At 38.9% G+C, this 26,188-nt stretch overlaps 1 protein-coding gene and 2 long non-coding RNA genes across 5 annotated transcripts; 1 reads left to right on the top strand and 2 right to left on the bottom strand.

The window, feature by feature from the left end:
* The first annotated feature begins 77 nt into the window (after positions 1-77).
* blvra (biliverdin reductase A) lies at positions 78-22,677 on the top strand. 2 transcript variants are annotated; one of them, XM_088643383.1, is made up of 8 exons: positions 78-256; positions 6,523-6,599; positions 8,213-8,337; positions 10,603-10,722; positions 12,382-12,479; positions 12,942-13,049; positions 18,906-19,074; positions 21,243-22,677. In XM_088643383.1, the coding sequence occupies exons 2-8, from the start codon at positions 6,588-6,590 to the stop codon at positions 21,514-21,516; spliced, it is 906 nt and encodes a 301-aa protein (XP_088499509.1). In that variant the 5' UTR covers positions 78-256; positions 6,523-6,587; the 3' UTR covers positions 21,517-22,677. The 2 variants fall into 2 exon arrangements, with proteins under 2 accessions (XP_088499509.1, XP_088499510.1); XM_088643384.1 differs by lacking the exon at positions 6,523-6,599 and having other exon boundaries at positions 78-257; positions 8,215-8,337.
* Positions 6,415-7,481, bottom strand: LOC148657305 (uncharacterized). The gene is made up of 2 exons (XR_015940929.1): positions 6,966-7,481; positions 6,415-6,620 (listed from the first exon to the last, which is right to left on the bottom strand). It is a non-coding gene; the product is annotated as an uncharacterized LOC148657305 (long non-coding RNA).
* Positions 8,304-18,609, bottom strand: LOC148657304 (uncharacterized). 2 transcript variants are annotated; one of them, XR_015940928.1, is made up of 4 exons: positions 18,368-18,567; positions 17,512-17,746; positions 17,259-17,351; positions 8,304-8,378 (listed from the first exon to the last, which is right to left on the bottom strand). It is a non-coding gene; the product is annotated as an uncharacterized LOC148657304 (long non-coding RNA). The 2 variants fall into 2 exon arrangements; XR_015940927.1 differs by lacking the exon at positions 8,304-8,378 and having other exon boundaries at positions 16,668-17,351; positions 18,368-18,609.
* Positions 22,678-26,188: the final 3,511 nt, after the last annotated feature.

The raw sequence follows: 26,188 nt of genomic DNA, 5'->3' as shown, positions 1-26,188 counted from the left end.
ATCATTAATGTTCTAGGGGGCATTATGTAATCAAAAGGCTTGCGTATCTACTCCATGCACCCCGACCTAAGTCCTTTTGTCATATCGTGATAGGAGATACTATGCAGAAACGCCCGGGTGTGGTTACGTCACTGAAAACCTCTCCTGTTTGGCATGTGCGAGTTATGAAAGTTGTATCTAAATTAGTTACATCATTTAGCGATCAGTTACAGCAGTTGACAGGAGCGACAGCGAAGAGAAGGACGAGAAAAGACGGGTAAGCTACAGTAGGTGAATAGCTTTAATGAACGCCACATGGCAAAGATGGAAAAAAATAAAGAATGCATCATCACTGCTTTCAGTTTTAGTGTTGTGTAACCTCTGCAAATTGGCATATGCAGTCTTTAAGTTTATTGTCTATATCTTGTTTGATTGCGTCTATTTTAATCTAGTATTGTTGAAAAACACTCACACATTTAATATTTTGTAACGGTTAAGCAATGTTTCTTTATAGAGTTTGTTTTATGCTTGCCATTGCATCAATGTGAGCTGTAAAATTGTTACATAACCCAAAGTGTATTTTATTAAATACTGTCTGCCTGCGTCCTCATGTTAAAAGTATGTAAAAAGTTTTGTTTAGCTTCACATGCCTCACTTTTACCAAGAGTTCCCTAAGTAAAATCTGTCTGGTATTATTAGTATTGGGTTATGAACAGTTTTTATATGAATTTTCGTGATGATTGATGTATCCTTGGCCGATGTAGAAATGTCATATATTTTAAAAACATTATATTGTAAGAGACTCCCGGGTGTGTATTGAGTTATGACAGAAAGAGATGTGAAACTGCTGTATTATGCGTTTTAGTAGTTATTAATAAAATGTTGGTCAATTTCTTTGGTCAGACAGTAACCCTTAGCTTGCAGATTTTTTTTAATTAAAAGGTTTCGATTGACAGTTGTTGGATATGACACACTTGCAGGCCGGTGTGAGGTCGTGGATGTATGCACCTCTTTTGCTTTGCACGAGTCATCTGCTTTATGGAAACATTTGAGACAATGGCTGTCAGATAATCCGAGTGTTGTCCAAAAATTATTTGAAATGACCTTTTAGGTTATAAGAGGCGTTCTAACAGTGATGGATCAATTAATTTAGAGTGGCTTCACAAGATAATCCGAATATTCAAGATAATGATTTGTCGCTATTCGTCATTGGCTTTGTTTTGGATTTATTTTAGCGGTCTACAGTACGCTTTAGGTTTTGTGTTTCGACTTTTTTGATGGCTTCACCATTTGACCTGGGTGTACTCACAGGTTTTTCGGCAGTGTTTGATGGAAATGTACAGCACTGTAGCGAGCCCTTTACCTGAATTAATAAATACTGTACTTTAGTAGCTTTCGGGTCTGTATAAAATCCCAAGTCTCATAAAGTCGAAAAAAGGTCTAAAACCGAACACCACGACTTCCCATCTATGAATTGGCTTCATTACTCTGCTCTCCTCCCCACTGATACTATCAGCGTTTTGGCCCACTATGGCTGCCCTCGCATCATCCAGGTGGGGCTGCACATTGGTGGTGGTGGAGGGGAGTCCCCATTACCTGTAAAGCGCTTTGAGTGGAGTGTCCACAAAAGCGCTATACAGTATAAGTGTAAGCAATTATTATTATTATTATTATTATTATTATTATTATTATTATTATTATTATTATTATTATAAGATGTCCAAGATTTCCTGAATATGTGGAATTGGCTATGAATATGGAATAGTCTTTTTATTTAGCTCCCTGTAGTAAAGGCACTGTCGAAATACATCATACTATTTACAAAAACAAATGACAGAAGAGGAAGTTCAGGTGGGTAGCTGCGTCAGCATGCATAGGCTGCAAAGGAACAAGTAATCGGTTTATTCCATGCTGAAAAGAGAAGAAAGAAAACAACGTTTCGCTGTGGAGCCTTCTTTAGCTGAAGAACAGAGGAGGAAGATTGTTTTGACTTGGTTCTACATCCTGTGGCAATTAAACGTCTACTGTACTGTAGGTACTAAAATACACTTTTTCTGTACTGGAAGATGGTCATCAAGAGTCAGTTTTAACCACGGCATCCTGATCTCTGGAGGAAGCTCTCTATTCACATTTAGCATTTTTCTGACAAAAGAACAAGTAATATATTTATTCCACACTGAAAAGAGAAGAAAGAAACCACAAAGTTTTGGCAGTGGACTCTTCTTCAGGTGTAAGAAGGACAGGGCAGTAAGCAAAGGTAATGTAGCATAGGAGAACAAAAGCTGGGAGAGAGGAGGGGCGAGAGGTGGGAGCGGGGGACAGACAAAGTGGCCAATCAGGTAGTATGATGTCACGATAGGTGAAGAGAGGTGTATATGAAACCTACAATGAAAAGAGAGAATTTAGAAGAAAATCAGTCTGTCGTTGAGAGGAAAAAGGTGTGATCCTAACTGCAGGATAAGTTTAGTTTCTGTAGTCTTTCTGATGTTGGAGTTAGGAAAACCAGCTTTGAGAACACAAACGGAGAGATTAGTGTGATCATGGCCGTCAGAGGTGAAATGAGAAACAATGGGCTTGGAGAAATCTTTAATCTTCACAGCCCTGGCATGTTCTCTGAAGCAGTTTTCGAGTCTCCTTCCTGTTTACTGCAAGAGATACAGTAAATAAGGTTGCTGGAGGTACAAGATGTCATCCGAGTGATCTGGAATTGTTCTGAGAGGCCTTGAATGAGTGTGGTGTTAGATACATTCTTGTAGCTGATACAACGAGCTCTGTTGCAAGGGAAAGTGCCTGGTGTGGATAGTTGCTGAGGGCGGTCAAGGGAGCTGTGAACAAGAAGGTTACGCAGATTAGGTGGTTGACGATATGAGATGAAGTTTTGGTCAGAAAAGAGCGCCCCAATGGAGGGATCATCCTGTAGGATGGAAAAGTTGTCGTTAATAGCCCTGGGGATAGGAAGTGTGTTAGGGTGGTGGGGAAGCACCAAAGCAATGCGGTTGTTAAGGCGGAAATTCCTGATTGAGTTGATGGTCCAAGGGATGTTTTGGGCTCAGGCAAGGGCTCTGTCGATAACACTGCTAGGGTATCCTTTGTTGATGCTAAAAGAGTACATTTTGAGGGCTTGGTTCTGGAAATCGATGTCGCTGCAGAGTCGTCGTAGCCTAAGGAACTGTGAAAAGGGGAGTTTTTAGTGTGTTTGGGGTGAAACGAGCTATACAGGAGATAGTTGTGTGAATCAGTGGGTTTGTAATAGACCGAAGTAGAGAGTCAGGGATAGTTAATGGAGAAGTTGATGTCTAGAAACGGAAGAGTAGTGGAAGATATGTTAACTGTATATTTGAGTGACGGGTGGAAGTTGGTGAAGTTTTGTTTTTAACAGAAAAGTTACAAACTTTTTTAACAGAAAGTTTTTAACCGAAAAGTTATTTTTTCTGACAATTTGGTCTTTGGTCTTCATAGAGATGACTTAAGTTAATTGGGGTTTACCAATTCACCATTACAGAACTGTTACAAGAATTTGTATCTGTTTCTCAGTGCCCATCTACCTTAGGACATCTACCTTAGGAAGATTTTTGTTTTGTCTTTCCATCTGAATCCTTTTAAATATCGATTTCAGATTTTTACTGCAGTCTTCCCAGTAAGGTTCTGCTTCTCAGTGTAATATGCTCAGTAAGTTTGCCAACAGGAGTAAGTTTGTTAAGGAGTAAGCTTCTACGCTGTTGTGTGCTGGGGGAGCAGCATCATGGCAAGAGATGTAAATAGACTCAATAAACTCATCAAGAAGGCTGGCTCTGTTTTGGGGCTGAGCCGTGACCCCCTGGAGGTGGTGACGGAGAGAAGATTGCTGACCAAGCTCACAGCCATCATTAACAATGCATCTCATCCGCTACATGGGACTGTTATTAGACAGTGGAGCACTTTTAGTAACAGACTGCTCCAGCTACAGTGTTCAAGGGACCATTTCCACAGGTCCTTCCTCCCGGCGGTTGTCAGGGTGTATAACACTGCCCTAGGCTAGGCTGTCTATGGACAGCATGTTGCACTAATGTACTTTTTGGAGACTGCAGTAATATACTGTTTATACTGTGGTACTTTCAATCTGTATATACCTATGCATATTTCGCACAAAATTTATATTTTATTGCTTTAGAATAAAATGGAGCGGTCACTATTATTATCAGTGCTATGGTAGATATTCTCCAGTGAGCGGATATTACCTCTGTTTCAACAGACTTCAGGAAGAGTTTTCATTATGGTCTATGACTAACATTTGTTTCTTTGAGAATAATTGGAAGAATACTCTAATAATAATAATAATAATAATAATAATAATAATAATGTTTCTTTATTAGCCCTATACAATTTCTTGCATTAGGAATGCGTCTTTTTGCATACCCCAGCTTTTCTCCATGGAGACACAGACACAGAGACAGGGAGAGAAGCTTGGGGTCAGAGCGCAGGGTCTGCCATTGTACGGCGCCCCTGGAGCAGTTAGGGTTAAGGGCCTTGCTCAGGGCCCCAACGGAGTAGGATTCCTCTGCCGGCCGTGGGATTTGAACCGGCAACCTTCCAGTCACAGGCGCAGATCCTTAGCCACAGATCTAGATATTTATCTTATCTGCTTCTAGTGTTTGTAATAATTTCCTTTGCTAATATTTATTAAAATAGAAATTTCTGTCATTGTCTGAGGCATGTTTTCTGTTCACATAGACGTACACAATGTGAAAAGCTTATCTGCAGAACTAAAGAAATGTGTTTCAAGGGAATGGACAGGGCCATTGTGGGTTGTGATTCACACAAGAGGAAAGGGGGATCCTGGGTACAGTCCTACAACCTGACTCCCAATCTCATAGTGGTGGCTGTTGGGTCCTGTTTCCCTTTTTAGCTTAGGCTGTGTGGATCTATATTATAACATTATGGAAGACATAGAAAAAGATTCTTTTAACAAACATTTTGAGAATTCCTTTTATCCTTTCAGAGGTATTGAATCCTGGCTGATTTTTTTAAAGAAATAATAACATAGTACAATTGTTGTGTGTTTTGTCAAATGAGGTTAATTTTATCTGTTATTGGGACTTGGTGAGGATTACTGTAGGTGGAAGGTCACATATGTCGAAATATGTTGAACCATAAAAACGTAGGTTGTGAAGCGTGTGCTTACTTTTTCACCACATTGTATTCTGTTCACTGGCAGTGTGAGTCTCAGAGGCTCCTCATTCACAGACTGCTCTATTATTTTCTGATAGGCCCTGGCATATTCCATCCCTTCAGGAGTCCTTAAGAGTTCAGTATCCACAGTGTTCCAGGTGTGCTCTTTGTTTTGTATACCTTCATGTTAAGAATGCCGAAATGGTTCAGTATAGTTAACAACAATCTTCACATCCCAATCATCAGCTCCAGCTCATGAAATGACATGAGTTCAGTTGCACTAGAATTTTGCTGGACTCTGCCTCTTTGTGGTGGGCAGGTTGCTTTGTGATGTAAGGATATGTGAGTCTTGTCACTATGGCAACTTTGGGTTTGCTTAATTCACCCTGGTGACATCACCAGGCATCCAGTACACTTGCAAAATTCCATTATTTATATTTAAACAGCAAGCACGTCTCATATAACTTTATAAAACCTTCATCAACTTTAATTTCAGTGTAGTATTTAATGTGCCTGAATTCGTCACCACAACTCTGAGACTCAGCAAAAATGGGCACACATAGACACAAATATGCACACACTCACATTAGGGTCGAGCCAGTTAACTTACAGGACAGTACTAATACAGTATGTCTTTTAGGCTGTGGGAGAAAACTGGAGCACCAGCAAAAACCAACACGAACATAGGGAGAACATACAAGCTCCATGCCAATAGCAAGCCAGGTCCAGAATTGAATACAGGGTCCCAGCTCTGTGAACCAGCAGGTCTAACCACTGAGCCACTGTGCTGCCCCATCTGAACCATTTGAGTATAAATTATATCATTGTAAAAAAAATGAGGGTTCTTTCTAGAAACTTGTTTATTTTTCTTAGGAATGTTCAACTGTAATTGGAAAACCATTTTAGCACTAAATTACTTAAAATTAACATTTTTAAATTTTAAATTATATTATTAGAATTTTATGTTGGCATTGTGACTGTTTTGTCTTAGAACAAAAATAAGATTTTCAGAGGTGATGGGTTGATTTTGCTTAACATTACAATTAAGTGTATGATCAGAGCAACGTTGTTAGTTAAAATTACTTAAATGGAATTGTTAAATCTGCGCAAATAAGGTATTGGTGTGTCAATATTCAATTTTACAACTTAAAAAAAAATTGTCATATACCGTATGCCCTTTTAAACTAATTCCCTTTCATACTTTATTAGCAAATGTAGAAGTAGGATGCTGTTAATTATTGATCTGAATATACAGTACATATTAATTTAAATCTTAACTGTTACAACTGCTGGTGACATAAATATTTTACATTTCTACAAAATGTAATGAAACAGATGAAAGCCAGAAGAGCTCTGATAAAGAGTGTTCTCAGTTCCTTTCTCTGTCTGGCCCAGGTTACTCCTGTGGAGGCTGTTCTCTTGCCTTCACACAGGTCAGTGAAGCTCCTCTGGCAGCCTGGATGCCTGACCAGGTGGGGTTTAGGTTCTCTGGCCTGAGAAAGAAACATAAAAGACAATATTTTAATGGCGCATGAATCTTCCTTTTATATCCTGTTTAACTGAGCATCTATAAGATTGTAGGATGCACATAGGCCTTGTCACATGAGAGTGAGCAAAACCCATGTTTTCTCACTTTAGTTGATAGATACTACTGTATAAAGAATTGGAGGTGTTTTGTGTAAACGAGGTCCAGATCAAGGGCTAAATTAATTCACTGATTATACAACTGGACTTTGGTGGTGTAAGAAGACACTGGTTGAATGTACGTCAGAAATGAAAACAATTGTGTGTAATAAGGTCGTTTTGAGCATGTTAAGGGAATCTCTGTTTCTACTCACCCTCCTCTTTGTAGTTAGCTTTCCAAACAACTTGCAGAAGAGGCTCAGTAAAACTAACTGCTCAAGCAGGAAGACTGTGGGGCTGCACAGGTCCTTCAGTTTACTCAGTATCAAGGCATCTCCTTCCAGTGGTGGGTCAGTTATGGGTGTTATTCTGTTCACTGGCAGTGTGCGTCTCAGAGGCTCCTCATTCACAGGCTGCTCTGTAATTTTCTGATGGGCCCTGGCATATTCCATCTCTTCAGGAGACATTGTCATCGTCCTTAGGAGCTCAGTATCCACAGCGCTCCAGGTGCGCTTTGTGTTGTGTACATCCACATAGCTTCCCATAGTAAGGATGCCAAAAAGGCTTATTATAGTTGCCACAGTCTTCATCTTCCAGACTCCTTCCAGTCATCAGCTCCAGCTCATGGAATGACATGAGTTCAGTTGCACTAGAAATGATGGTGCGTTTCATCTCTATGGTAACTCTGAGTTTGTTGGATGCACTTTGATGACATAATCATGAATCTGGCTCATTTGTTAAAAAAAAAACAATTATTTTTATTTATTTTTACAGTATGGATATAATCATCATTATTACAATTTTTGTTAATATCAAAATATTTTAATGTAAATGCAGAGTAATGGCATATCAGTACTCGTGTGTTTAGTTTACATAGAGGTACACTTTTTGGACAGCTGGTTGGATAGAATATTCCTGTTCCACAGAACTGAACTAAAAATACACCCCCAGAAATGTTGAGCCTGGGGGTGTATTTGACTCTTTCGTTTTAAAATAGTTAAATGTGAGGTAATATTATTTATTATATTATTTATATTTTATTATTATTAAAATAAATAACCTGTTTCTCTAATACTTTTTGCATAAAGCATTATAAATGTAAAATATTGTGGTGTTATTTTTAGAATAATTCTAATAAACCTACCTCTCTGTCATTAACTGTTTTGCTCCTTCCTAATTCAGTCCCTTGTTTGTAATTATCTGTCCTCTCATGTTCTCAGTCGTTCTTATGATGTTTGCTTAGTCCTTCTTTCTATTCATTGTCCAGTGTCTTGTGCAGTAACAATTTTGTGACAGAAGCCACATACATGAGGACAGTTTAGTTTAGTGTACATATGATTGTAGTATTGTCAAAATATATGCATAAAGTGTATGCAATTTGTAATGTTTTACGGTGTCACTTTTTTACACTTACGTAAGTAATTCTTTTGGAACTAACTCCTGTCTGTCTGTTACTCTGCAGGGAAATATGATTGGCACAGTGGTAGTGGGGATTGGAACTGCAGGCAGAGTAAGGATCAGGGACCTCCTTTCTCCTCTCCCATCCAGTCCATCAGAGAAGTTGAGCCTCAAAGGCTTCATATCCAGGTGAGCTGGTAGTTGAAACCTTCAACTTCCTAAACGAAGGGCTCTGCATAAATATTGCAGGACAAATGTGATTATTTCCATTATCCATATCCATTGTCTTGAGAAAATCTCTTCCTTATTTTTATTATTTCTTATGAGAAAGCTACACAATGTGAAGAGCTTATCTGCAGAACTGAAGTAATGTGTTTCAAGGGAATGGACAGGGCCATTGTGGGTTGTGATTCACACTAGAGGAAAGGGGGATCCTGGATACAGTCCTACAACCTGACTCCCAATCTCATAGTGGTGGCTGTTGGGTCCTGTTTCCCTTTCTAGCTCAGGCTGTGTGGATCTATATTCTAACATTTTGGAAGACATAGAAAAGGATTCTTTTAAAGCCACTTCTTTCTGATAGGAATTTCTTCTAGTAGCTGCCATAGCTACATACTGTATTTGGAGAGCCAGGTATGAGCTTTACTGGCAGAATTATAGTATTGCAGGAAGGTTAGTTTTTGTCTTGTGCTGGAGGACTTCAGTTGTAAATTGATCTCAAGAGAAACTGAATGTCTGAAATTGCATGTGGTCATAACATCAGTTAGCAAAGAAGACTGAAGCTTCACCATTTAATCTACACAGTTTTCCAATGTGAGGTAGAACACTTTTTGCTGTTAGTAATTTTAGAAATGTATTTTTTTAATTAAACATATTCAAAATGATTATAGTCAGTCTTGCTATAATGCATGTTTTCACAGTGCATATAAAGCAATACATTTATAACATATAACATAGTTTTTAAACTATTTTTACAACACAAGTGAGAGTTGTTTACAAGTTAATTAAACTTATATTGAATTAACAGAAACATGCCACTCACAAGTATTAAAATGGTTGTGTTGATACCGTTGCACAGCATGGTAAACTAATGTAAAATAACATTTCAGGAAATTTTTTTTGAATTAAAAGAATTTTCACTTTAAAACTCCCCCTCCTCCACTGCTGCGTCTCATATTGATTAACAACGAAGACTGCTGGAAGAGGTGTTACTGGGGCCAGCAGGGGGCGCTCACCCTGCGGTCCATGTGGGTCTTAATGCCCCAGTATAGTGACGGGGACACTATACTGAAAACAGGCGCCGTCCTTTGGATGAGACGTAAAACCGAGGTCCTGACTCTCTGTGGTCATTAAAAATCCCAGGGCATTTCTCGAAAAGAGTAGGGGTGTAACCCCGGTGTCCTGGCCAAATTTCCCATTGGCCCTTACCAATCATGGCCTCCTAATAATCCCCATCTATGAATTGACTACATTACTCTGCTCTCCTCCCCACTGATAGCTGATGTGTGTTGAGCGTTCTGGCGCACTATGGCTGCCGTCGCATCATCCAGGTGGATGCTGCACATTGGTGGTGGTGGAGGGGAGTCCCCATTACCTGTAAAGCACTTTGAGTGGAGTGTCCAGAAAAGCGCTATATAAGTGTAAGCAATTATTATTAAAAATTATTATTATAATGTCTTGTGTGCTTTTTTCAGTTTTCATGGTTGTTATTCAATTAGTAAATGATAATCACAATGACTCCTAAGAACATTAATTGAAAATCATATAAAAGAATACCAATCATGTTGAGAGTTTTCTAGGCATATTTTGTATAACCTCTTAAATCCCATTGAATTAATGGTTATTATAATGGAGTGTTCTTTGGAAACACAGCTCATTTTTTAGCAGATGTGACTGACTAATGTCTAGATTTTGTATGTGTGTTCTTTTTTCAGCTTTTTACTTGGTGTAGAAAATGGAAAGGGATCTCTTTAAATTGACCTCTGCTCATACAAACAGTGCCGTATGAATTACAATTAAGTTTTATTTTAGCTGAGTCTTCAAGTTTAAGACTATAAAAGGACTAAAGAACTATTATAATTGTTTGTATAATTTGTGCATCAGGACTTTGGGACCAGCATCCAAGTGTTTAAGGGGAATTAGAATTAGAATTATGTTGCTAACAGATACGTGTTTTTTTTCTTTATCAGTTAGGTTTTTTGTTTGAGTACTTCACTAAAAAGAACAATCCAAAGACTAGAGGAAAGGCAGGGAAACTAATTTAGAAATTTATATATTCTTTCTTTAAACTGAAAACATTTTTTTGTGTGTTTAACAGTGCTAAACGTAAGGGTTAGGTCTACAGTAGGTCTTTGTTGCTCAGCTCTGCTCAAGTTAGAAAATTAGTTGATCATTCTTTACCCCTTTGTGTAACAATGGTATTCCCTCAGACAAAGTGCTATTGTCTTCCTCTAGGAGGACTTTGGAAAACCAGCAGGACATACAGCAGATATCTCTAGATGAAGCCCTGAGCCGAGAAGATATTCATGCTGCCATTATCTGTACGGAAAATGTGTCCCATGAGGAAAATATCAGGTGAGTTCTTTGTCCACACAGAAGTTTCTTTGCCTTATTACTTTCATTATAAATAACAAGATAATGTCTTAATTCAGTATTTTATTAAGGTATTTTCATATTTTTAATTTGCTGTCTGTCATGACTATATATGCATGTACAGTAATTCTGCTGTATGTAATGTATATTACATGTATAGTATACAGTATAGTGTTTACATACTGTATATAACTTAAGTCTTAGAATTCCTGAATGCAGCACAGTTATTTTTCTAAATTACCACTAGATGGTAGCCAAGAAACATTTTAAAAGTCCTACAACAGCAATGACTGTGATCTTGTTCAGCCTAAGCACAGCCTTTAATTCCTTGTTTGAACTGGATTAAAGATGAATTAGCCCTCCAGATGACGGTAGGATAAACCCTTATAAGAAGTCTGTAAGACAGATTGCTACTCAAGCAGAAACACTGTATTGACCAAACATTAAATTACTCCAGGTATGAAATTAATGGTCATTTATTTTAAACATCATTAAGGATCAGGGCACATTTAGTTGTGCACTTTACATAATCCTTCAGTTATTATCTTTTTATTATCTTAAAACGAGTTTTAAGCTTTAGGTAGTTTTTAATTTCTGAGCTGATAAAAACACAAATGTAAATTGTTAGTTGAAATAGAGGAGCTTTATTCTGGACATGGAATGATGACATTCCAGAAGGCATTAAGCTTTTGTTGAAGTGAGTGTGACACTGAAGGTGGAAGTGGGATTGTCAGACAGCTTGGAGGACCATGTAAGATCTGTGGTGTGTGAAACACTCATCGAGGGTCAGTCTTTTCTTGCGTTTTTCACCAAGGAATATTTGTAACAAGACTGTTGGTAGCACTCAACAAAATTAACAGTGGGACAGGCATCAGAAGTAAAAATTTGGATTTGACGGTAGCTGTGTGTTACTTTCACTGGCATCTTAGTGGCTGCAATTTTATTAATTTTAAATTATTAGTATGTCATGAAAGTGAGTACACTACTTCATCTTTTAATGGATTCTATTATACTTCAAGTAGAAAAAAAACACAGGTGTTGTGGTGTTTTATACATCTGGCACATTGCTGTAATTGTTAGTAAACATAATAAACCATAGTTCTTAATTAGATATTACTTCACTTCAGTTTTAATGAAACTTTCAGGATATTTTCAATATTTTGTTGTTGTTTTTTTGGTGGGAGTGTGAAAAGGGTTCACCAACTAGCTCTGTCAAGCACCAGAACACCAGTCTCAAATTGGCCTAAAAAACATACTGTAAAATTTGGGTCTATTTCTGAGGTATGTCCCTTAAAAGTAAACATGCAATGCCTTTTTTAAATCAACCAGGATTATTGCTGTTTTTTTCCCTTAAAGTACCAAACAAAGACAATTCCTAACATTTCAAAAAAGTCTTTGTTTTCAGGATCAGGTGGTCAGAGCCACAAATGATCACTGTTCTGTCCCTTCTACATTTTCAGGAACTGCTGTGGTGCTGTATAACTTCGAACCAAAAAAATCAATTCTTTTATTAGCATTAAAAAACAGAGAACTGCTGTTTTCTCTCCTTGTTAGAAACTGTGATAAGAGTGCTGGGATGGGATTGTAATGGAAATGTGTTGAAGTGATTTCTTGGCCACCTTTTCTTCCTTCCACCCACAGAAAGTTCCTTGAGGCTGGAAAGCATGTCTGTGTGGAGTATCCCATGACTTTATCTTTTGCCTCAGTGAAACAGCTCTGTGAGCTAGCTGATAAAAAAGGTGAGTTAGGTTTGGGGAAGGGCAAGACGCACTCATTGAGCAGGGCCAGGTGTTCACTTTCCTTTGTGTGGGGTTTCCATTCGGATGTCACAGTAGCTGTGTGTTACTTTCCCTGGCATCTCAGTGGCTGCATTTCTTCCTGTAATTGTATTTACTTGCTGTGCGCACTACTTTTTCTAGATCAATGTCTTACAATGTTAATGGCAAAAGCTGTCATTTTTAGAGGTGAATTATTGCCATACTGTGTGTTCATTACCTTTTGGGGAAAAAAATTATATTTACAAATCAGACAAATCTGTAATTGTAATAATGGTATGTGAACAAAAAAAAATGAAAATCTGTACACAGTAGACTTATGTCTTTCATCTTCTGGTGACGCTTGAAATCAGCAGGGAGGCAGGCCCAATTAAGACTTATTCTTGCAAGGTGCCCTAACCTCTCTCTGTCCTCTGTGTTGCACAGGGAAGATCTTGCATGAAGAGCACATTGAGCTGCTGACAGCAGAGTACAAGCAGCTGAAGAAAGATGTGACTGGGAAGAACCTAGTGGAGGGAACTCTGCACTTCACAGGTCTGTGAAGACACACACGTGACCCAAGTTTCTGGCTGTAGGATCAGCAGAGCATTGCCCTCATGGTGTATTTGAAGTGCTTCATCAAGTAGAGATAACAGAACTGGTGGGAAAATACTGTATGTGTGGGTGTTTTTTTTAATTGACCCCATTTGTTTTTCTGAAGTTGAGTCCTTCACTCATTGGTTCTTAAAACGAAGGGGTACACTACAGTACCAGGCCATATAACTACTTCTACATCAATTAATGTGACCCAAGTGATATAGATATTTGGCTATTTGTTTTATTGTGGACAAACATGGGTGGCCTTCAGATCCTGATTGTTTTATTCCTTGAAATATCAGCTAGACGTTGCCCCATCATCATGTCTGGCTTTTTGAATGAGTAGCCTCCATATTAAACGTTTAAAAAGGGCATTCCTCTGTAGTATATACTGGGTATCGATTGAACCAAATCTGGTTTTGTTCATTACACATACAATAAGCGATTATACTGTAACAATAATGCATGGAAAATATGGTTTGCCCGATCAAAACCCATTATTAACTAAATGACCCTTCCAGTAAGGAATTGTTCTTTTTCAGTAATCGCATCTGGCCTTTTGTCAAGACTGACATTAACTGCCTCCACTGTAGTACCTCTAGCATAAGAACATACAGTAAGAAAGATTTCAAATGAGAGGAGGTCGTTCGGCCCATCAGACCCATTTGGTAGTTAGTAGTTAATTGATTTGAGGATCTCACATAGCCATTTCTTGATAGAAACTAGGGAACTGCCTTCATAACAACCTACGGGGTAAAGAAAGTGCTCCTATTCTCTGTTTTAAATGCACTTCCACACTGTTTCCATTTGTGCTCTCTGGTTTAACTTTCACTATTCTGAAGAAATCTGCTGGGTTGAATTTTTTAGTGTCTTTGAGGATTGTGAATACTTGTATCAGGTATCCTCATAATGTTCTCGGTTCAGGACAAAAAGTCTTTGAGTCTCTTAGTATAGGACATTCCTTTAAGACCTGGAATGTGCCTTGTCATTCTTCTCTGAACAGAACACCATACCTTCTATTACGTTGTGACCAAAATATTTAAGCAGTTGCTTTATTGTAATATTTCCATTAGTGTGTTCGTGGCTATATTGACTCTCCAAACACACTGACAGAAATATTGACTAGGACTAGGCACAAGCATCATTAAATGAGCTCTTACCGTTTCTGATCTCCACAAAGAAATTTCTTTTTGAAATTGAGGACTCCACTGTCAATAAGTAACTATCATTGAGTTATAATCTATTTCATCAAACTCCGGATTGAAACAGCCTTCTTAAGCATACACATTGAACATGTATAACAGGGTATGGACCGGGCAGTTCCATTTTATTTACTCAATTGATGAGGTGCCCCACCTTTTATTTGCATGTTGGAGAGGTTGTTAGAATCAAGTCTAATCTCGACAACCACAAAGAGCCACTGTATGCTGCCTTCTGTGAGTTGAGTGAGAAGGAGTGGCCCTTGGTTTTTAACCATGACTTAAAAGCCCTTAAACAGTCTCTGCAACATCTGCTAGGCTCAGATACAGTAACTCAGGGACCAAGACGCAAGTGTTAGAAACATTAATGGAGCCAAATGACTACATAATATAACAGTCTGTGGAGTATTGAATATGTTTTGCGTGTAAAAAACACTTTCACTTGACTTTTAAATTAATGTAGTGTTTCCACTTAAGATCTGTACCATGCAGTTAAAATTATCTTCTGTCCCTGTAGAAATATCAAGGAGCAAACCTTCATCCATCATTTAAAAGTAGATTAAGTAACAAAAATAGAACTTTAATTGCTGAAGGGATTTCTGCAAATAATTATTAATGCCACAGCTTGATGTTTTTTTTGTGTTTTCCCTCTTAGTGATAAGTTAAAAACAAGTGATTTCTCAAGAAGAAAATTGGTGTTATTAATCTCATACTGTACTTGTGTGGTATTATAGTATACACTCATTTTACCAGACTGATGGGGGGAAAGGCTGGTGTTGCCAGCTGTCTCTTAAATTACCCATGAGATAATTCCAAGCCTAAAAAACACTCGCACGTGAGAAAAAAGTATGAGAAGTAAACCAAGCTGTTTTGGAACACTGGAAGATCTTTCATTAATAACCTTGAGCACCATTGGTCTCCGTGACTTGCCAGCAACTATGGATATCAATCTGTGCAAGAGTCAGCATTTGCAGACAGTAATTCCTTGCTGATTTTACATTCTTGTGCAAGGCATTTGGTGCTTATGTTTTACAGGAGTCAACGCCAGGAAAGACTAGTCTCATCAGTTATTGGTTTAATTCACATACTGTAGGTAGTTGTTGCCAATGTTTATAAACAGCTGACCTAAGTCCAACTGGGTTCTGACTCTCTAAGACTAGGTCTGGAGACCAATGTACCAATGTACTACAGTGTGTGCACTTCAGTTTATGGCTTACATGACAAATCTTTTTCCTTCTTTTAGACCAAGGCAGCTTTTTGATTAAATATACTCCATTATTTCTTTAATCCATCCATCCATTTTCTAACCGCTTCATCAACACACACAGGGGCCAGTTTTCCGAGAAGCCAGTTAACCTACCAGTTTTTTTTTGACTGATGGAAACCCATGTGAACATGAGGAGGACATACAAACTCCCCAGAGATAGTACCCCAGGTCCGGAATTGAACCCAGGGCCCCAGCACAGTGAGGCAGAAATGCTAACCACTGTGTCGCCGGGTTCTTTAGTCCAGTATTTTGTCATGAATAATTTGGATCTCTATTATTTTCATACATCTCAATCCTGTCAGCTCTGCTCATATCTGCAGGTTTAGTACCATCAAAGGAGAGATGTGATCATCGTTTCAACCTCAAGATCCTGCAGTATGAGTCTGCCCTGCCTTTCCTTTTTTTCATAATGCAAGGACACGGCACAAACAACAGAGCGAACTTGTCCATTAGACAAAATACAAATGCTGCTGAACTAGTAGTCCAGTAGTCCAGCTCAGGTTGATGTCTATGTATATTCCTAAATACTTGTATGAATTAACCTGGGTAATAAGTTCCTTGTGAATCACTATATATGAATGGTAACCAACGACTTAGGGATCGAACACCATTCTTAAGTTTTTTTTTATTCAAAATCGGGTTATATCTGTCACACCATTGCACAAACCTATGAATTTCTGGCATGTACACTACATAGACTTTCTATATACATTAAGCCAAGCACAGCCACACCATCTGAAAATTTAACAGTATAGTTGCCTTGATAACTACTTGTACATTCCGTTGTATGTAGTTTGAATAGAACTGGTGAACTCCCACAGCCCTGAGGGGCACCTGTATTAACAAAATCGTAACTCAGAAAGAGTCTTATTAAATCTGGCATTCTGTGCACTGTTCGTTAAAAATGAATAATGCCATCTGATAGGAATAACAGGCATCTACTTCAGTTTACTAATCAAAAGATGGGGCTGCAATGTCATCAAACAGTAGTTGCACCTAAGTACTGGGTCCTATAGGATTTTTAACAACAAGATAACAACATAACACTTATAACAAGATGATTTGTTAATTGCATCATCAGTACCCCGTCTGCATTTATATGCAAACTGATATGGATCCAGTCCAGTGTTCACTTTTGAGCTGAGCATAGATACCATAATTCTTCCAAGCATTTAATTCCAATAGAAGACAGTGTTACAGGTCTATAATCATTATTCTCTGAGGGATTGGACTTTTTAGGCACTGGTATATGATTGCACAGCGCAGGAATAGTGTATAAATAATCAGACTTCTGAAAGATGGGGCAGCATATTGGTGTTACTCAGCCATCAAGACCTGTTGCTTTTTTTGCACATATGTGCTTAAAAGGTCGTGTGATAATCTGTGGTTTAATTGTCAACTTGCCTGTCAACTCTGCTATCAGCTTTAATAGTATCCAAGATGGTGCTGCATGGATCAGAAAATATTCACAGAATTAAGTATTAGCACCCTCCATCTCCATCACAATTATTCAACAACTATACAGTTTCTGTGTTTCTTAAAATATGCTTTTTAAGTTCTTTTTATGTTTCTTTTTAACATTTTATACCCACCCATTACATCTTATTCTTTACAAAACACAGTAGAACCACACTATGCAGTCATTGACGTAAAAGCATGCCACGTTTTTTGTGTGACTCTTTAAGAAAGCCATACTATTACTTGTCAGAACAGAGTCATTTGGGTGTCCGGACCTATTGCTGGTGGAGCATGCTGCTGCCCCAGATGACACTGTGGTGTGTACTTTCCATGGCTCTGTCACCATACAGTACATGGAAAAAACATCAGCTGTCAAACAGTTCTTTTCGAGGCTTATACTGTACAGTTAAAAAGTTGTGTATATTGGATATACTAAACAGAAATTGTAATATCCCACGCAAGCAGTGGTCTGTTTTCGTAGAATGTACCCACGTACCGGGGGAGGCAGTTGAGAAAACCAGGGAAACGGCATAGCAGCGCGCTGACTTGGGATATTGCACAGAGCAGCATGCAGAGGGGAAGCTGAGTAAAGCTGAGCACGCAGATTGCATGGTACTGTAGCTAGCTAGGGACTCGGGGATGCAGCAGAGCTGTGCACAGATGCGGCATGGTGTTGTCGCAGGCAGGAATGCAGGTCAGGTGTGTGGTCGAACAGGCAAGGGGTCAAGCCACTGAAAGAGAAACTAAACAAAGTCCAAGGCACAAGGTGAATCCAAGAATTTCAAGAAACATGGAAAAAAATTTGTAGTCATTTTTAGCCATTGTTGTAATAACAAGGAGTGTTCCAACGCAAAAAAAAAAGAGAAGTAACAAGCCATTAAATGATCTGGGCATGAGGTAATAAACAAAGCAGAGGTTGGGATTCCAAGCAAGGCCAAGCTGGGGAAACAGAAACAACAGACTTCGAGAAGCACAAAGACAAAACTCTGTAACAGAGCCCTGAGCAGTGTCAGAGCAGTCTTTAAATATTCCGCACCACCTGAAGCGGGTGTGGATGTAAATTGCCTGCTGGTGATGCAGATTTTGAATTGCATGTGTTTCCATGGTTACTGGCACAGGCAAGGGAATACTGTATATGGCCGGCAACCTGGCAAACGCTGGTTTGCTCACCCGCTTTCCAGCATGGGTGGACCTGACAGAAATAGCATATTTGAGTGTAAAATATTCCAGTGCAGTAAAGAAAGTAGAAGCTTGCTAGAAGATATGCATTTTTTATAGCAAGATTTCTGTTAAATTTTTGTCCTGTTTTATCCTGTATGTTCCATACAGTAAAATTTAAAATCAAAACTTACCATGCTTGATGTAAGATCTCCATCTTGACTCTTCTGAAGGTAGTTGTTGACATGGTTGATGTGTTTTGTCATTCATGACATGGTTATGCAGCATTTTAATGTGGACATTCAAGCTTGCTTCTGTCACTCAAAACAGTTGGTGCTAAATGGAAGAGTGGTGTATTTCTCACTAACATTACTACATGCATGCAGGCTCCCATTAAGTTGCTGGAATTGTTGTTTGCTGGAACGCTACAAGTGTAGATTAATTTTAAGGTATAGTGTATTAATACTTATTTCTAAAACTGAAAACTTAAGCAGAGTTTCAGAAAAAAGCACTCACTGAGTCTTAAGTTCTAAGTATACTTCTAAGTATACTGTAGTTTAACAAGAAAAGAAGGGTGTCAATTCTTGTGTCTGTGACTGGGTCAAGCTAAGAAATTAGCAGCCTTCTTTTAAAGTTATAATAATATATAAATCTCTGTTTTCACCTTACATCAAAGCCAGTGGGTCTGACGTTGTACAAAGCACTTATTCAGTCTTGCTGTTTTGTCTACAGGAGGTCCTTTACAGCCAGGGTTTGGATTTATTGCTTTTAGTGGAATAGCACGTCTTACCTGGCTGGTGGATCTGTTTGGAGAGCTGACTGTCACATCGGCAAATGTTGAGGAAGACAAAGAAAAGAAGTACATTAAAATGACAGCACACTTTCAAACCAAGGACAAGAGGTAAGCAGCAGCCTTGTTCCGTGTCTTTTACAATAAGGGATTGTTTAAAAAACATAAGAAAGGTTGCAAATGAGAGAAGGGCATTAGGTTTTTCTAGCCTGTTTGATAGTTAATAGTTAATAGATCCAAACACCTAATTTGTTTTTTGAAAGACCATGAAGCATTGGTGTCAACAAGGCTGGGTAGCTTGTTCCATACTCCCACAATTCTCCTGTTATTTGTTTTAAATGCACTTAAACATAGCTTGCACTTGTGCCCTCTGGTTCAAGTTTCCCTGTTCGTTTTGAAGAAATCTGCTGAGTTGTTTTCCAATGTCCTTGAAGATCCTGTATACTATGAGTCCTCTTTTAGTCTTCTCTGTTCAACACAAAGAAAGATCAGATCCTTCAGTCTACCAGTGTAGGACATTCTCTGCAGGATCTTCAACAATATCTATAATTTGATAAATACAATTATACACAATATTCTAAAGCTATTTTCATAAGTAGCTTCTTCTAGTTCAGTATTTCCATTTTATTTATAGTTTGTTTTTACTACCTACATGCAAAACCCTGCATTTACATTACATTTTAACTTAGATTTTTTTACTTTTTCTACAGTATTTTCTAATCCTCCTAATTTGATGTCATTTTCAAACCTAGTGTACCAACTCCATCAGATGTTATTAAATTGGAAGAGCAGTGGTTCAAATACAGATTTCTGTGGTACTCCACTAATTACAACACCCTGGTTTGATTATTCAAACCTTATCTGCATCCGTCCATTTTCTAACCACTTCTTCCAGTTCAGAGTTGTGAGAGAGCCAGAGCCTATCCTGGCAAGCAACGGGCACAAGGAAGGGTACATCCTGGACATGACGCCTGTCCATTGCAGGCCAGGCACATAGGCACACACACACTCACACCTAGGGCCAATTTTCCAAGACGCCAGTTAACCTACCATTTTGATTTTTAAACTGAAGGAGGAAACCACCACTGCATCCGGTGGAAACCCACATGAACATGGGGAGAACATACAGATACAGGAGCACCCTGGGTTTGGAATTGAACCCAGAGCCCTAGCGCTGCAGGGCAGCAATGCTAACAATTGGTCCACTGTGCCACCCTTATTTGCACCCTCTGCATTCTATTTAATGACCAATTCTTAATCAGAACACTCTCTTTCCTGAATGTCAACCACCTGCAGTTTGAGAATTAGGCTTTGAAAAATAGCAACCAGGTTTAATCCGTTATTATACATTCATTTTTTGTAGTATTTAAACATTTAATTAATTGTGGAGTCTGTAAAAACTGTTGTCTCCCCCCAAGAATTCCTTTAGAGCACTTTATAGTCTTTGCTTTATTAAAATAATTGTGAGAATTGTGTAGTTAAAACAAATGTTAAACTGTATTTAGATTTAGTAAAGAGACTGCAGTCAATGAATTTCAGACTTCAGTGGGTGCACGCTGGGTTTTCTAAGATGCTAATTAAACTTTAACACGTTCATTCTCAATTTAAGTACTCTTAATTTGTGCATTTTTCTGTGTAACAGGCCTCTGAAATATAAACCATTTACACTTTAGGACAAATTGGTTCTCAATTTAACTTGCTTGGTTGGAATCAATCAGCATCAGGCAATGTGACAGAGTGCTTGAGACAATAGAGCCTGTGAGTACTAGTTGTGCAGAAATGAAAACTTGAGACATTTAGTGATATACTGTACAAACACCTACGCGGGCTTTGTTCTTCCAGCCATCGTCCATCTCCCCCTTCCCACTTCGTCTCATGCTTACTAAATAAATAATAAAATGGCTTTACCGTGTTACTCTTTACATGATGTTTACAGTATATTGCGTAAAAGTAAGGTGAAATCGACTAAAATCTTAAAACAAACTCCTGTGTGAAAAAGTCTTTAAAAAATTAAAGAAGCCTAAATCTGATTTCATCATGTGGTAGGTTTCAAAAGTCCAAGCAATCTGTCACCTCAATGTTTCTAGCAAAACGGTGGATAGCAACACACAAGACGTGTGTAATGGTACTTTCTGCTGAGGAAATAAAATCTAGTTGAGATATTTACAGAGAATGTTTCACTGGACATTGAAGACACTGTAGATAAATTCATTAGAAGTAGCCTTTTCTTCTTTTAAAGGATAAAATAAGACTGATTATTTGGGTTTTTTTTTATCCAGCCCTTTGACCTGGATTGAGGAGAGGGCCCCAGGTTTGGGTCGCGTGAAGAACATCAGCTTCCGCTTCGACACTGGCGTAATGGACCGCTTGCCTGTGGCTCCCCGTGAGTCCATCGGGCTGTTCATGCAGGACCTCAATCTCTTCGGGCAGAAACTACTGGGGCTGGTCTCCTCCGAGCAGCTACAAGCAGAGCGCAAGCGCATCCTTCACTGCCTGGAGCTGGCAGACCGCATTCGGGAGCTGAGCCAGGCGTGCACTCACAACAGCATCTAGAGAAAGCTCACTCGGGTGTCCTCGCCCCTGGGCGCGCAAGCTGTCTGTCAAGCCAGGGGTGGAGGACTCTAGTTCACATGCGACTGCTCTGATGTTAACTTCAAAAGGCTTGTATTTTTCTGTTTTTCTACATTACAGCAGCTAAATTTAATCTTAACAGCACACAAACATCCACTGCTCTGCTTACCTTTACAGTATGTACTGATGAGACAGATTTTGTGATAACCAATTTGACTGTTGTTTAAAAACGCAGGTTTCAGGCTGAGGGAAGACCAGATATTTATAACAGAAAGTAATATTGTGAGAACTGCAACTGCAATATGGCATTAGCAAGAAAATCCCAAGAAATCTACCAGAACGTAAACACTTTTTTAAAAAATAGTAAGTGATTCTGTTTAGAGATTCTGATAGATGTAGAGCTTTGATCTAATATTTGAATCAGCTCTCTGAGAACAGATACCAAAAATAAATTTTATGCTTTCTGCAACTTTCATTGAGGAACAGGGAGAAAATGAGTAAAGGATTTTTTTAATACTGCATGAGTATCCAGTAGTAAACCTTAACAACTGACAACTGTTAAGCCAACAAGCAAGCAAGTTATTGAAATTGTTCTCCTGTTTCCTATTTTTTAGATGGTCTTGGGTATCTGTGGCCATTTAGCCCATGATAAATCAAATTTCAGCCAGCTAGTACCAGCCATGAATGTCATGCAGATGCAACACATCTTTAAGACATATCCTTCTCTCACAAATTAACAAATAGTGTCCTGTGTATTTTAGGGTATCTGTGGAAATGGCTTTAAATACCTTTGATGTTACCATCTGAAATCAATAGATCATATCTCCATTTTACTCATGTCTGACTTATTCTTGTTGCTTCTGTAATGTTTTTGTTTAAAAACAAAGGAAAAAAGAGCTGATTGAACCAAGCTTTCACAGAGCAGAGTGAGTTGAAGAGACATTTAGGAGTGTTTAAAGCTAACAAGCCCAGTTTCACCAATAAGCTGATAAGGTGTAGGTTTGCTTCCTCTTCAGGACTCCTGGCAGCATGCTCTGACAAGCCTTTTCAGGAGTTGTATGCCTTTAAACTACTATTGAAAAAATATGGACATAAATGGAAATGTACATGGAATACATAAAGAATGAATTTAGAAACTTGTAATTTCTTGAATGTTGAAGAGTCTTCCTTTTGGTGTGACTCACATTATTGCTTTGCATAAACCACATATTTGTGTTGTTATTTTTTACTTTTTAGAATTACATTTACATTTGGGGCATCATGGTGGCGTGTTGACCAGCACTGCTGCCTCACAGCCTTTCATCCTTGGTTTGAGCCTTGAGTGCCTTCTGTATGGAGTCTGCACATTATCCCCCATTTCCAAGTGGGATTTCTTTGGATAGTCAGCGCAGAAAACCATGTCCCAAAGACATATTGGCTAGATTAACACTCCTACTCTTAAAATTAATGAGATGGGATCTTCATTGACCATGTGTTTAGGGCCTTGGTGTAATGCCTCTCTGAAGGAAAGGACATCCTACAGCACAGTATGCCTGGTCACCATATTGGGCATTTGATTGGAAATTCTGGTTCACTGGGGAGAGTGTCACTGTCTTTCAGGACCCTATGCAGACGACACAATCCGGAAGGGAGTGAACACACACAGGGGGGAGACAAGGAACTGGGCTGGTAGAGGAACCGGGGGGGTGTGACAAAGGTGCTACGGGGGGCGTGGTCCAGGCGAACAGTCCAAAAGGGAGTCCAAAGGGAAGTCCAGTGCAGCCGAAGGTCCAGAGCCGGGGAATAGAACCACGCTCCAGGTCCCAGACTCGGCTGGTTCAGGAAACCAATGCAGAGCCCGGAACAGAGTGAGCGCCTGGCTTTTAAAGGTGGGTTGGAACAGGGAGCAGGTGCACAAAATCAACTAAAAAGTGAACGAGCCAGAGCACCCTTAAGGGGGAGGGACTACAATCGTGACAGTCACCTCCTGGTTAACCAGGACAACTTATATTGTTATAACCTGCACTTGCTCAAAGGTAGATTTATCAGTGGTTTTGCACTGGATAACAGTTCTCAAAGTCCTTTACTCTGAAAGACATGTCACAACTCATGTACTGCTCGCAGGATGTACCTATACTGATCTTTTACACTAAAAACAACTTTCTGTGTATTGACTCAGGGAGAGACTCTTCAGGTATCCTGGGCAGCTACAGTATAGCCAATATAACCCAGTATATGGCTGACACAGTGGAGCTGTTTCAGGGGTGCTTGAGAGTGTGTTACCTAGTGTAACCCTGCTCAGCAAAGCGATTGTAAGAAAGAGATGCACAGGTTTCATAGATTTCAAAGTTAAAATATTTAGATTTTCTTAGACTTTTTAAATTTTGGATCTTCTCCATGTTGCTTTTGTACTGACTGTATTTACAGTGACTGTTAAGCTCACTGAGCTTAACTATGCCTCCTGTTGCTGTCAACAGCGGTGATCCTTGTCACAGCCCCTTTTATAGAAAGCGAAAACCCATTTAGAAAAAATGGGTTTTCTATAGTAGCCAAACTGTGATTGTTAAACTAAGCCTTTGAGGGTTAAGAGTTATGTGCTGTATCTTGGTCTTCTGTTAAAGAAGTAAATTGGTATATTATCTATCATGAGAAAATGTATTATCTCATCACCAGTGAGAGTGTTTGTTCCCTGAACAATTTATCCAAGGTTACAATTAAGTGATTGTATATTTTGTAATAGCACCGACCCCAGATCCATGCTAATTTAAAGTTCAGGTGGCGACGTTCTGTTACATTACTGGTGATTCATGTAACAAAATTCAAGTAATACCAGGATTAAACATCAGAAACGTCCTGTAAATGAAACAACCAACTCTAGAAAAGAGTAAAAAGGGATTGTTTGTATGTATTTTGATTTTGTTGCATTATTCTCATACTTTCTCAACTACTAAATCTGTTTATATCTAAGTGTTTGGTGTTGTATGGAACACTATTCTTTTTGCTTGTATCATTTGTATTATGAAAATAAATGGTGCCTGTCCAAGAGTAATTTTTCCTTTTATTTTGGTCAGAACTACTTTTAAAATACTGTATATTGATTAAACTTGATGAATATTAACAATAATAATTTAGAACAATTAAAATTAATTTTATCTCAACTGCAATAGCATGCTTACCAGAGTTCCATAGATTGGAATGAAGTTAACAGCAAAAACAAATTCTTGACACATTGAATTTAACCGTGTACCAGAATTACAGTATAGTATTAGTATGATGGTGAGTATTGCTGCTTCTCTGCTTTTGGGTTCTGTTTTGAATTTTCAATGAGAACACCTGTTGTGTAGAGTTTGCATTCTCTACCCATGTTCGAATGGTTCCAATTATCTTTTACCTTAAAAAGACATGCTAGTTGGGTTAATACTGTACTGTATGTGTCTCTAAATTGGCTTTGTGTGCTTTTGTACTCCATTGGACTCTGGCTTGCTCAGTTTGTAGCCACCTTGTGTTCAATGCTTCTGGAATAGGCTGTCCAAGTTGCCATAACCCTTACCAGGAATAAGATCATGGATTACCAGGAATGGCATATAATAATAATAATAATAATAATAATAATAATAATTGCTTACACTTATATAGCGCTTTTCTGGACACTCCACTCAAAGCACTTTACAGGTAATGGGGACTCCCCTCCACCACCACCAATGTGCAGCATCCACCTGGATGATGCAACGGCAGCCATAGTGCGCCAGAACACTCACCACACACCAGCTATCAGTGGGGAGGAGAGCAGAGACATGAAGCCAATTTTTTTTTATAAATGGGGATTATTAGGAGGCCATGATTGGTAAGGGCCAATGGGAAATTTGGCCAGGACGCCGGGGTAACACCCCTACTCTTTTCGAGAAACGCCCTGGGATTTTTAATGACCACAGAGAGTCAGGATCTCGGTTTTACGTCTCATCCAAAGGACGGCGCCTGTTTTCAGTATAGTGTCCCCATCACTATACTGGGGCATTAGGACCCACATGGACTGCAGGGTGAGCGCCCCCTGCTGGCCCCACTAACACCACTTCCAGCAGCAACCTTAGTTTTTCCCAGGAGGTCTCCCATCCAGGTACTGACCAGACTCACACCTGCTTATCTTCAGTGGGTTGCCAGTTGTGAGTTGCAGGGTGATATGGATGCTATATATATCATATAGCAAGTGTTTACTGCAAGTGTCAGTCTCTATATTAGTCATGCTCTTGTTTATGTTATTTCAGATCTGGGAGCTCAAAACACATTGAAGTGCAGGAGCATTTGCACAGTACATAGCTATACATACAGTGATAAATGTTAACAAGGTAATCTTGAAATCCAAGTAGTCTCTTATAGTGTATGTGCCAGACTAACAAGAAGTCAGTTAATCCTTAGCACAAACTTATTTTAGGGTAGTGCTGTATAAGGGGTAAAAACAGCAGCTTTAGTTCAAGAAAGGCTCATGACAACAATGTGTTTTACATTGTTGCAGCTGCAGCTCCAGCAGTGATGAATCTGAGCTAAAGCATATTTTCTCCTATACAAGTCAGTGAACCAGTCAGTGATTGAATCTAGTTGGATGTTTGTACCCACCAGCTGAGAGCACTGGGTTTCATTTTTCTTAATTGGAAAGCAGGTAAATAGAGAAGCAAAATAC

This window comes from Lepisosteus platostomus, chromosome 8 (assembly GCF_059453375.1).
Source record: "Lepisosteus platostomus isolate fLepPlt1 chromosome 8, fLepPlt1.hap1, whole genome shotgun sequence".
Classification (NCBI taxonomy): domain Eukaryota; kingdom Metazoa; phylum Chordata; class Actinopteri; order Semionotiformes; family Lepisosteidae; genus Lepisosteus; species Lepisosteus platostomus.
The sequence above is the reverse complement of the archived record's forward strand: the minus strand, read 5'-3'. Positions and strand labels throughout refer to the sequence as shown.